Source organism: Capsicum annuum, chromosome 2, assembly GCF_002878395.1.
Source record: "Capsicum annuum cultivar UCD-10X-F1 chromosome 2, UCD10Xv1.1, whole genome shotgun sequence".
NCBI classification, from domain to species: domain Eukaryota; kingdom Viridiplantae; phylum Streptophyta; class Magnoliopsida; order Solanales; family Solanaceae; genus Capsicum; species Capsicum annuum.
In genome coordinates, this window is record NC_061112.1 from 153489259 (window position 1) to 153502137 (window position 12879).

Below are 12879 nucleotides of genomic sequence, written 5' to 3' on the forward strand. Positions count from 1 at the left end.
GTCACGACGGCGCCATCTGAGGGCACTTTATTACTGTTACATATTTTGGCTTTGAATATTTGAAATTCTTTTTGCAAGTTTGAATTACCTGGAATAGAGAATTTATGTAATTCATCGGTTCTGATTTATTTATCTGATTTTGACTTAATATAAAATTTTAAAAAGTAAAAAATTCTTTTTAATTTTATGATATTAAATTAATTTTTTTTATTTTTTATTTATCTTATGATATTAAATATAACAAAGAATATGACAAACAAATTAAAAGAGCCAGAGTATAAAATTTATAAATGTTTGTCTCTTGTAGTAATAAGTAAAGACAGGAGCTAGGCTGCTCCATAGCAGTACTATTACGAATCTGAATAGTCAGTCTCACATCACACCGATTTACGTTTAGTTTATTCCAGTGCACTGTGCACGTGCTCCTTATATTGTTGTATGTATAATATGGCAAAATGCTTGTCAGTTTTATAAATTAGACATTTTTACTTACATATTTGTTATCTAGATCTTTGAACTCATCAAAAAATAATATTTCGCACCATTTCACCATTGACCTTGCCTATGGTGACTGGTACAAAGAGAGTGTAACCACTCGCCTCAGGGTGTAAGTGGGGTCAACTTTTGGCCAATTTTACATTAAAATAATTTTTTTAAAAATAAAAATAATATTAATTTTAAAAAAAATAAATTAAAAAGGATTCTATTTTTCCCTTCATCTTTTTAAATTTAAAAATATTTTTAAAAATTTAAAAATAATTTAAAATTTTAAAAAAAATTAAAAAATATTTTAATTCTTTTTTAAAAAATTAAAAAGGATCTTTTTTTTCCTCCATCTTTTTTAATTTAAAAATATTTTTAAAATAATTTAAAATTATTTTTAAAAATTAAAAAATCATTTTAAAAATTAAAAAAAAAAATTTCCCTCCCCACCCCACCCCAACCCCACCCCCCCAGCCCCTCCTTTTTTTCCTCCATTATTTTTAATTTAAAAATATTTTTAAAAATTTAAAAATAATAAATTTAAAATTTTTTTCCCACCTCACTCCCCTCTCCAGCCCCTCCCCACCCCACCCAGCCTCTCCCACCCCCACTCCAGCTTGTCCCCACCCTACCCACCCCTCTCCCCAGCCCTCCACCCCACCCAAGCCCATCCCCAGCCCACCCCAGCCCTATGTAACCCCTCGCCCTTCCCCAGCCCCCCACCCCACTCAGCCTGTCCCCATCCCACCCAGCCCCACCCAACCCCTTCCCCAGCCCCCACCTCACCCAACCCCCTTCCTCCAGCCCCCCACTCCACCCCACCTAGCCCCATGCAACCCCTCCCCCCACAATTAATTTAAATTGAATATTTTAAATATGTAAATCATATTTAAATTAATTAATTATTTAAGTAATTTTTTTAAATTAGGTAAGAATTTTAAATTTGATAAATTAATTATTTTAAAATTTAATTAATTTAAATAAATAAATTATTTAAGAATTTAATCATTTAAATAATACTTTTTTTTAATTTTTTTATTTTAAAAATGATTATTCAAATTTTTCAAATTTTAAAAGCATGATTATTTAAATTTTTCTAAAATTTATAAATTTTTCTTATTTAATTAAATTAATTTTAATATTTAATTTGTTATGTAGCATTTTAAAAATAACTTGAAATTTAATGTAATACTTTTTCTATTTTTTTTAAATGACGTGGCAGATGATGTGGCACGCATGACAGATGGCATGGCACAGGTGACAGCTGATGTGGCAGTTGACATGAGAGATTGTGTTATACTTTCTAAAAAAGTGTTTAAAATGTAGCTTTTTCGTGGGTTCAGGGGTCCAGATGACAAATATGTAAATAGAAGTGTCCAACTTACAAAACTGATATAATACAGGTGTCCACTAGAACATTTTTCCTATAGTTATACCAATTGTCTTTCTCCAATTACTTTATTAAATGATGCTCAAACATTTTCCCTCTAATATATATTCTTTTTCAAAGGCAAACTGGATTATTATGGCTAGATTTCAAATATTTTTCATTTTATTGGATACTTATAAAGTTGAAATTGTGATTGGTAAAAGAAAGAAATGAGCACCTTCTTTAGACTTCAAACTATATTTTTTTTATTATGACTTTTTTTAATTTTGCTAATTCTTGTGACTTATAGTATTATTTTTACGTAATTATATATAAGATTTACTATAAAACCTGATTATTCTATGTTCAGTTCACATAAAAAGTTAGTCAATTTGATCCTCTCATACTTTAATTTAAGCCACATTAATTAGATGGGAGCTTTCTCCATCAAACATGCTCTCATACAATATAATAGTGCTTCTAACTTCTTCCAGAAGGACATAATTACGTATTCTATTCCATATACATTTCCATTGTGCAGAGACAACATTTCAAACATTGGACTTGTCTTAATTCTTATCCCTATTTTCAAATACCTAGTATTCAAACTTGTTGCGCAATTCATGACGTATATATCTATATATGTTTATTTTTCAAATGACTATCATAATAAGTTTAAAATTTTCTTTGACGTGTTAGAAATTAGGTTGCCATAATGTTACTTCTACATATGATGAACCACCGGAAATATTATTTATCGAGTATTAGGATCGATATAAGTATGATATAATAATATGCTTTTTTATTTGCAAATGGAAGTCGTGTCCACCTCTTTAGACTGTAGGTTTAAAGATTTTTCTTCTGATTTTCTTCTTGACCTCTACTTAATTATAAGCCTCGTATACACATGCATCTACAGTCGTTTGCTCTTTTTTTTTTTTTTTTTTTAAAATATTGTAATAATTGACATGTTTTGATAAAAATTTCTTTACATATATGTACTGTTTTTACCCATAGCAGTACAAGTACTATTATGAATCTGAATAGTCTTATATCACACCTAATTCCAAATTTCCAATGCACGTGCTCTATGGTACAACTATTTTCTATTGATACTCGTCTTTGTCCATTTGATTTACTACTTAAATTGGTGCTTTTTGGGGCACCAATAAATTCTTTTTTCAATAGGAGTAGGTAGTCAAAATTTTCTGGAGTACATGACTGCTCTCATCATGCACAAAGATGATTTATTACCCTCCTACGTAGGAAAACATGACTGCTCTGGTTCCTTTTGGGGACAATATATGAAGATTACCATATATTTGTTCTGTTTTCTTAGGATTTTTTTAAATTATTAGTAGTCTTTATCCTTTTAACTTGCGCACAATGTGGCAAAATGATCGAGTGTCACTCTGCTCCTAACTATTTGTTTTAAATATGTATTTCTATTTTTCAGGCAATTAAAAAAGAAAAAAATTGGCTCAAGCTACATCATTTTAACCAATAACATTAATTATAAATAATGAGTACCATATATTTTTTTAGGTCCAACGACTATTCTTTTATCGCCTCCTAATAATTCATTATTGAAACAATATAATTAATTGCTTTTTCGAACAAACAATCATAATAAAATTAATTAAAACTAATACTCATTTTCTTTGTCACGTGAAACTTGGATTTGCATTATGTTATTTCTACAACTACAGTCGTTCACATGTAGAGACTTAACGAACAAATATGACATGCATGTTTCTTTTGATTCCTGATGAATCATATTTTAAAGTCGTTTCATTAAACAATGGTGTGGTGGATTATTATATACGGTACATTTGCAAATGGAATTAAATTAACGTGTCCACCTTCTTAGACTGTTTACAAAGACTCCTTAATTTTCTCTTGACCTTTACTTAATATAATGTAAATCTCGTGTGTGTGAATATATATATATATATATATATATATATGAGCACCACAATTAATGGCTTAGTCCTTTGCTAATTAATTGACATGTTTTAATAATTATTTTCTGGGATGAATATAATGTTATATTTCATAAATGTAGTTTAATCATATAATTTTATTTATATTATTTATGCATAAAATTTGAACTCCTTTCAGTATTGTGGTTGATATATATGCTTGTGTTTTCTCCATCAATCCTTTGTTATTAGCCTATTCCATGAAGAAAAAGACAGGAAGGGTTACACGTTTTCTATTGACTATATATAAATTCTACGAACTAAATATTATTTCCATTTTCCAATTCTCAAAGTTAATGATGACTTGACCGAGCCGCCGCCCGCCGGGGTAACTTTTCCACGTTAATTAATCTACTCCCACTCTCCTCCTTTGATAGTGATATAGTTGAGATTTTGAGATTGAAAATTGAAATTTTTTAATTGTATTTGGATGCATATGAAAGTTTTAATATTTTAAAATAAAATTTATATATTTAAAAATTATGTTAAAAATATTAAATTATATTTTTTTCGTTTTTAAATAAGTAATGTTTTTAGCCATTAACTCTCAACAAATTACTGATTTCTAGAAGAAGAAAAAATATATAAATATTAATGGTGGGAGTAATAATTTAAAATTTAAAATATTTAAAAGGACCAGTAAAACTTGTGTCAAAGATAAAATTGTGCCAGATAAATTGAGATAGAGAATAGCAGACAAAGACAAATACTAGTCGTCATTCAAAATCACTATTGTTATCAGTTTATAGAAGTAGTACTATATATATACATCTGAGTGTGCGTATATAGCAGCATTTGTTTGATCACTTGTGTGTAATTATCAGAGAAGCCATATCCCTGGCTACCTATCTTTCTTTAACAACACCTAAAAGTTCATTTTCTTGCCCATTCCAATATTCCATAGATTAATTAATTAAGGTGTTATTTTGGTTCCTAGCTACATAATGGAGAATAACCAGCCCATGCTCCTTCTTGGTTCAGCAAGTAGTTATTACAACTCTATGAATGGAGGATTAAAGACATCGTTCACCCAGATTAGTCGTGATCAGATGGAAGTGGATACATCAGAAAATCATAATAAATATATATCATCATTATCGGTTAAGAAGAAGGGAGATAATAAGAAAATTAAGAAGCCCAGATTTGCTTTCCAAACAAGAAGTCAGGTTGATATACTTGATGATGGCTATCGTTGGAGAAAATATGGACAAAAAGCTGTCAAGAACAACAATTACCCAAGGTAATTCATTTCATTTCTTCTAATAACTCTATCTACCTTGTTATAATTTCAATTAATTAGTTCGGTTATGTCTCTTATCATTCTTCTATCATCGATCGATCTTTTAATATGTTGTATTAATATGAATGAAAATTCGGTTAATTCTTCGATATCCTATAATTTGCGCACCTTTTTAATTACGTTAGTCTTTAGAGACACATTCAATTTGATGCTCAGAAGGGAAAATCTGGTATTTATTGTTAATAAATATATATATTAAGGTCTAAATTACTAGCACATGGAACTTGCCAGAATCTAGATGACTGCTAGCTGATGAAAGAAGAAAATCATAAGGAAGATTATTAATCAGTAACTTGAACTCATTTTGTGTGTACGTACACCTGATCATCACTAAATTTAAACATGTTTTATTTTTGTAATAGGAACAATACATAAACATGCTCTTTAACTTAACCTTAGATCACATCTGTGACCCCCAACTTTTGGCCGATGTGCACAAATAGACACTTAAGCTTGTATGAAATTGAACAAGTAAATACATACGTCCTATGTGGTCAATTCTTATTCTACATGACGTCCTATGCGTATTATGTCACATAGGACGTTTGTGTCTATTCGTTCAGCTTTATACAAGTTTACAACTTGTGCACATCCGAAGTTGGAGGTCATTGATGTGATTCGATGACAAGTTGAAAGGCATGTTTATGTATTATGCGTTTTTAATAATGAAGATGCACATTATGTCTATGACAAATATTTTTTTTGAATCCGAGCGCTAGGCCACCCGTGGGAGCGCAGCGATCACTACAAAAGATTATATATAGTTATTCGTAATACCAATGGGAAAGGCACTCTCATTATTTGTGTGATGCGCGAACAGATCGACAGTTTTGCTTTAATTTACATAACTGTTATGAACTTGTTTGCTCACATTTATTTAGAGTTTGCTGATATGTTTTATTTTTATTTTTTTTAAAATGTGCAGAAGCTACTACAGATGTACACATGAAGGATGCAATGTGAAGAAGCAAGTACAACGCCTTTCCAAAGATGAAGGAGTTGTAGTGACCACTTATGAAGGCATGCACACCCATCCTATTGACAAGCCCAATGATAATTTTGAACAAATCCTCCATCAGATGCAGATTTTCCCTAATCATCCCCTTAATTAATTTCTATATCTTCCAAACATATTATAGGGAGTACTATGTAAAAGCTAGATTAGTGCTGTGCTGCTTCAAGATTAGAGTCATAAAACAAATGTATATTTACTACAACTAGCTAGCTAAGATCAGCAAGTACATCGTACAGTAATTGAGCATTGTGTAACCATATCAGTAAATGCTTAATTTAGACTGCTCAAATTAATATTATTTTTTTGTTTCTTTGGAAGTCAAAAGTGTTGGGATTTTTTATTGATTTAATTTGCAGGGTAAACTACAGTTTCGGAGAATAAATTCATGCTGTGTTTGCAGTTTCAGCCTCATCATATACGCTATACTATTTTTCATTACATAACACCTTATAGTTTGTAACCTTCGCCATTAGTGCGATGATCGTTAACGTATGATTGTTATAATTGTGTTTTCCTATTTTTTTTTTTTTTTTTAATACTTGGAGTAAAGTAAAAGATAAACTAAGAAAATGATAGATTTTTCATTTGACCATGGTCATATTTGTAATTTAGATGAGAAAAAGAAATCCTATTTTAAGGTTAAAGGTTCCTCGTCCTAGACCCAACAAAAAAGAAAAAATGAATAAAAGCGAAGGTTTTCAAAGTCCAAAAGTGACAGCAATTACTAAAAATTACCTATATACGCATGTTAAAAGTTACATAATTACATTAAATCCTAAATTGATAAAGTATTTACACAAATCCCAAAATAATTACAAAAATCCACCTTATTTGATAATTTTCTATCCTTAATATTATACATCCAAAAAAGGCCGCATTTTCCTCCCTTTTTTTCTCTTCCATTACAAATCAGTTTATCCTCCATTATTCAATCACTTTTTTCACCCCTAAAATCAAGCAATCATACTTAAACCCCGTTTGGATAGGATTAAAATATGATCAAACCAGCTTTTAATCTCATTTTTAGCTTTTTAAGATGTTTAGTAAAATTAAAAAGTGCTTAAAAAGCTAAAAATTGATTAAAAGAATAAAAAAGTGAGAAACAGGGTACCCCAACTTTTTGCTTTTTAGATTAAAATTCTTTTAAGTTTGACCAAAACATTTACTTTTTTATCCCTTATATTTTTCTTCAATTCCAACAATATCTTAAACTTGTAGCCCTTAAATATATATAAAATTTTTTTTTTTCTCTTTGCTGCTTTGCTTCATCTCTTCCCTCCAATTTTCTCTTCATCTTTCTTCTTTGTTTTAATCGAATTCATCATTACATCGGAGGTTTGTTCAAAAATTTTATTATAGAATTAAAAATTATAAATGATTCATCTTATTTATGGTGTTAATAACTTTAAGGACATTTAAGTCATTTTAACAGCAAAAAAGTGCTTAACATCACTTGTTTACCAAACACATCAACAACTTTTTTTTCAGTTTCAACACTTCTATCCAAACACTTATCTGCTTAATTTATAATCACTTATTTTAAGCTTTTAATCACTTAAGCTAAAATTTTTTTTTTTTTTAATCCTATCCAAACGGGCTCTTAGAGTTTACCATTGTAAGTTTTCAAACATTAATTGAACTTATTGATTTCATTCATTAATTTTTGATTTTTTTTTTTGAACTTCACCAAATCAGAAAGTCATGGACTTGTTTGAGAAAATAAAGGCAAAAAAAAAAAAGAATTATCTGGGTCATCAAATCATTATTTGGGTCATCAAATCAGAAGCTTTGAAAAATCTCAATTGGGTCATCATCATCAGCAGCAGAGTACAACGGGGTGGAACATGCCACGAAAAATGAATCTTGTGAACAAAGCACAACGACGTTTATTCAAACGATTGAATCAACGAAATCACTTACTCAATCTTCTGTAAGAATCTAAATCCTAATTATTTGATTATTTAATGTTTGTTTATATTATTCTATTTCTGAAAAGAAATGATCTTGCTCCATTTTATATTTTTTTAATATTATTTCAAAGATTTTATTTTGTAATATCAAATTCTTCCAATATTCTTGGATCTAACTTTATGTTTCAAAGATTCTATTTTATATGTTTCAGTATTTTGTCTAACTTTATATTTGTTTTTTGTTGAAATAGGCTAGCTTTGTGTTTGCAAAGATAACTGCAATTTGTACACCGAGGCTACTCAAAAGAATAAGTGATTTGCTACGATGGAAAAAAATTACTTGTCATCACGACCAAAGATGAAAATTTTATACATTATACATTACATTATTTAACACAATTATGTATAGTGTAAGTTTTTGTATATATAGAAGAGACTGTCTTTGTATTTAGTCGAATTATACAATTATAATCTATGAATTTTGTATAAGGTTACATTATACATTATGAAAAGTTTATAGACAAATAATGTATAATGTTGATATTTTATATGTATGGTGTAACATTATACATTCTTAAAGTTTTTATTTGAAAGTATAAGATGTAATATATCAGGCATTATACATTAGTTATTTTGGAAGACTAATGTATAATATAAGTCTAATGATATATATTTTCAATATGTTATACATTAGAAGTTCTTATTACATTAGTTATGTTTTATGTTGTATTTTAGAGTTAAAAAATTTTATTTTTGTATAATTTTTCATTATACCTTCTGTCAAGCTTATAGGTCATACATGTTTAAAGTGAAAAATTTAGATGTGTAATATGACATTATACATTACTGCAATTTATTTTTAAAATGTATAAGTTGCCTTACACTTATTCTAATGTATAATATAAGCCTGAAGATATATATTTTAATATGTTATACATTAAAAGTCTTTATAAGATGCATTTTATACTTTATGTGGTATTATATGCTAGAAAGTCTTATTTTTGTATAAATTTTCATTATACCTACTGTTAAGATATATATGTCATACATGTTTAAGGTAAAAAATTTAGATGTATACTATGACATTATACATTACTGCAGTTTATTTTTTAAATGTATAAGTTGCCCTCATACATGTGAAATTGTTGTGTATTTTACTTCATTTTTTTACGAACTTCGTCAATATTCAATTTCATCGCGATCGTAGCAATCAATTTAAAAAAGTTAATACTTTCCGAAATAATAATTGCATCACTTTTATAGAATTGATAAATGATTTTCAACTCTCAAATTTTGAAATGATGCAACAATATGGGGATGTTCATATTTTTTTTCGAGAATTGAAGAAAGATGAAGACAACTTTTTTTTTTCAAAAACGTCATTAAAAATGAGGAAAACTAACAGTGATGTTTAAAAGTTTTTTTGATTTATATTTCAGTTATTTTATTTAATCATACAAAACATAATTATAGGTAATTAATGGCTTTATTTAAGGAAATGAAAGATTTTATCTGATTATTCTTTCCATGAATATAGAAGATTATGTTTTATCATTTTACCTTAAATATAGGATTAACTGTTTTATCATACATTCGAGCTATGTATAATGGGCAGCTGAATGTATGAGTATATTTGCAAAATTTGGAAGAGAGAAAACTAGAAGGAATTTTATGTAATTAGTTTCAATAGATAGGGGATTTATGTTGTTTACACTAAGAAAAAACACTCATTAAGAAACCATTTACCATAGTGCCTGCTTCGAGGGAGCCAATTAATTTTCTAAGCCCTTCATAATCTTTGCAGGGGGCAAATGGTTATGTTGAAACATTTCTGAGATAATAAATCCTCGTTGGGTGACTTTCTAGGTGAAATGTCAAAAGTTGAACAAAGTTGATTGACTTTCTAAGAAAACTATCCTTGTTGAGTGATCATTCAAATATTATCTCACCATTTATTCACTTTAGTGATGATTCACTCCAATCTATTCTAGCTCCTTCATAGAATGACACTTTTTCTCTTTCCAACATCATTTTCTCTTCGCCATACTAACGAAGCATGACACAAGAAATTATATGCTAATCGTAAAACACAGAACATGAAATAGTTCATTTTTGCGTACCAAATCAGCTGCACATGACATCAAATGACCATATACTACACATCTCTTTAAGTATCTTTATGTTATTGCATCATTTCCACTTCATACTATACAAGAAAAATCGAAGTCACACCTAAACTATATAAGTGACCTATTACACACTTTAATTATATAAAAGTGATATTATTACCTCCCCGCGATCCCATGCCCCAAATTTAATGAGTGGAGTGCACTCCACTCGCCCTCTTGTGGTGCTACGTGTCTAAACTTATTTTCCTATTTTATTAAAAACCTAACCCGACCCATTACTCTTTTAACCCATCTATTTAACCCATCCGACCCGACCCAACTCTCATATTTTATCCCAACCCTAACCCGATTAAAACATTCACCCATCCAAACAAAAAGTCATCGTTTGAGAGCAAAAACCCGATAGAAGATTCACCTCTATTTTTTAAAATTTTTTTGTGAAATTTAAACCCGATAGGAAAGATAAACAATAATTTTGCTGTGTTTTTCGTTGTTGACAAGCAAAAATTATTTTTTTTCTATTCTCAGTTGAAGTTGATTAGGTTGATTTCAACGAAGGTGGTACGATCTAAGGTAAAAACTAAAGGTTACATCATTTATGTAGGAACTATTGATTTTCAGTTCAAAGGTTAGCTTTCTTCGTTTCTAAATATAGTAGATGGATTTATTTTTATTCCTAAATTAGATCTAGGGTTTTTTGAGTTAGGGTTTTGTCGTCTTTAATTTGTCCAAATTAATTTATTTTATTTCCATTTAGATGCTCAATATGTTATAATATAACCCTTGACAATTATAATTGTTCGATTTTACTAGGGTTTTGACTAGGGTTATGAATTAGGGATTTTTGTTGTCTTTAATTTATCTTTAAAATTGATCTGTTATATTTTGTTTATGTGTTTCAATCTGTAACAATATGAACTGTGAGGTTCAATATGTGATAAATGACCTGGGGATCCCAAATAACCTGTGATACTTCTAATTGTTGCATAAACTTAATATGTAAATAACCTGTGAGGTTCAATATGTAATTTTTTTGATTTTTGTGTACTATTACATTTCTATCTTTATTGTGTTTTTGTGGTCAACGATTTCAGGTTTATAAAATGAGTTTTGAACTGATTACTTTGAGATTTTACCATGTGGAGAACTTAATATGGGTAAGGTGAAGGGAAAAAAAGAAAAAAGATATGAGGGTGGACAAGTTACTGAATTTTTAGATGTTGATGTAGATAGGCTGTATTTATTTGAATTTAGGGATTATGTAAAGTATTTAGGGTATATTCCCAAACAATGCTTACTATATGTTAAATTGTCTAATTGTTCTAATTTAAAAGAAATTAGGTCAGACAAGGACAATTGAGATTTCAAAGAAATTGGGTAATTAGCAAGTTTTGGAAGTTTTGGAAGCAGTGGTTGTTTTTCACCACAAAAAACTGAATCCAATAAACTACATCTCTCACTGTTACAATAGAGAAACTTACATGAACACATACAATTTCTTCTTTCAATCAGTTTTGACTATGAAGATGTGACCACAATCACAGAATATCTCTGTTATGCCACCTCTTGTTAGGTAGATGCCAGGTAGGCCTGGAAAGAATAGGAAGAAAGAAAAAGATGAAATCAAAAAGAAAACTGGAAAGTTATCCAAAAGGGGGATTGAGATTTCATGTGTCACTTGTCATAGCAAGGGTCACAACAAAAGAAGATGTCCAACAGGTGCACCTGCTGCTGGCACTAATGCAAATCCTGGCCCAAGTTCATCTGCTGGTGCAGACCCAAGTGCAGTCCCAAGTCCAGCACCTACTGTTGGAAAATGAAGAGGTTCAACTGGAAGAGAAAGGGGTAGACCACCAAAGAATTCTACAGAAAAGGTATTTTATTTAATTTGACAGTGTTGTGAACTAATTATGCTTACCTTATACTAAATATCTTCTTTTCTTTCTTTTTAGTGTGCTGGCAGACCAAGAGTGGTTGGAATGGGATTACTTCACACACAAAGTGGATGCACAATTCTTAATGTAAGTTTACCACTGCATTTATTAGCTAAATTTTATTTACTTAACACTTTCTTCATTTAAGCAGCCGGGAATGTCAAGTGAGAGATTCAAAACTACCAAGTCTTCAGTATTTGTGACTAAAAATCTCGGATACACCAAAAATCGGTGTAAAATGAAAAAGCAATAAAGTTATGACCTCCAGGCAACTACAAGAAATGAGAGGCAAAAAACAAATGCAAACAAGGTCCGTGATTGCACACTTGAGTCAAGAAAGCTCCAATGTTCAATCTCTATGAGAAGTTGGTGTAGACTACATTTAAGACTACATTTACTGATGTGATTGCATTTCCTTGTATAAAGTTTGACTATTATGACTGCATTTAAGACTATGTTTTTGATAATTCACTGATGTTGGCAGCTAGGACTGCATTTAAGACTATTTTTTGGTAGTTCACCGATGTTGGTTGCTGTGACTGCTTTTTGTAACTGTAATTAGTTCACTGATATTGGTGGCAGCTTTGACTGCATTTTGTAACTATAATTAGTTTAATAGTACTGATCTTTTTTTAAATGTATTTGACAACAATATGTAATTGACACTCATTTTTGGTTAATGATTATGCAGTTGTAAGTTCATTGTTGCTGAAATTTGTGTTTATGCTTGTGCAGCAATTGTGAATGTATTTATTAA

The 12879-nt window shown here is 29.7% G+C and overlaps 2 protein-coding genes across 2 annotated transcripts; both read left to right on the top strand.

Annotated features, from left to right (window-relative positions):
* Nucleotides 1-4573: 4573 nt before the first annotated feature.
* On the top strand, nucleotides 4574-6466 carry LOC107861505 (probable WRKY transcription factor 43). The gene is made up of 2 exons (XM_016706845.2): nucleotides 4574-5074; nucleotides 6060-6466. The coding sequence occupies exons 1-2, from the start codon at nucleotides 4779-4781 to the stop codon at nucleotides 6244-6246; spliced, it is 483 nt and encodes a 160-aa protein (XP_016562331.1). The 5' UTR covers nucleotides 4574-4778; the 3' UTR covers nucleotides 6247-6466.
* A 4304-nt stretch (nucleotides 6467-10770) lies between these two features.
* On the top strand, nucleotides 10771-12780 carry LOC107861504. The gene is made up of 3 exons (XM_047407645.1): nucleotides 10771-12062; nucleotides 12141-12209; nucleotides 12274-12780. The coding sequence occupies exons 1-3, from the start codon at nucleotides 11806-11808 to the stop codon at nucleotides 12323-12325; spliced, it is 378 nt and encodes a 125-aa protein (XP_047263601.1). The 5' UTR covers nucleotides 10771-11805; the 3' UTR covers nucleotides 12326-12780.
* The last annotated feature ends 99 nt before the right edge of the window (nucleotides 12781-12879 follow it).

What these genes read in the sequence shown, in the direction of transcription:
- LOC107861505 (XM_016706845.2), top strand. Translation starts at nt 4,779, where the DNA reads ATGGAGAATAACCAGCCCATGCTCCTTCTTGGTTCAGCAAGTAGTTAT. An exon ending in AAGAACAACAATTACCCAAG is followed by an intron (nt 5,075 to 6,059) that starts GTAATTCATTTC and finishes TAAAATGTGCAG; the next exon opens with AAGCTACTACAGATGTACAC.
- LOC107861504 (XM_047407645.1), top strand. Translation starts at nt 11,806, where the DNA reads ATGAAATCAAAAAGAAAACTGGAAAGTTATCCAAAAGGGGGATTGAGA. An exon ending in CAAAGAATTCTACAGAAAAG is followed by an intron (nt 12,063 to 12,140) that starts GTATTTTATTTA and finishes CTTTCTTTTTAG; the next exon opens with TGTGCTGGCAGACCAAGAGT. An exon ending in GTGGATGCACAATTCTTAAT is followed by an intron (nt 12,210 to 12,273) that starts GTAAGTTTACCA and finishes TCATTTAAGCAG; the next exon opens with CCGGGAATGTCAAGTGAGAG.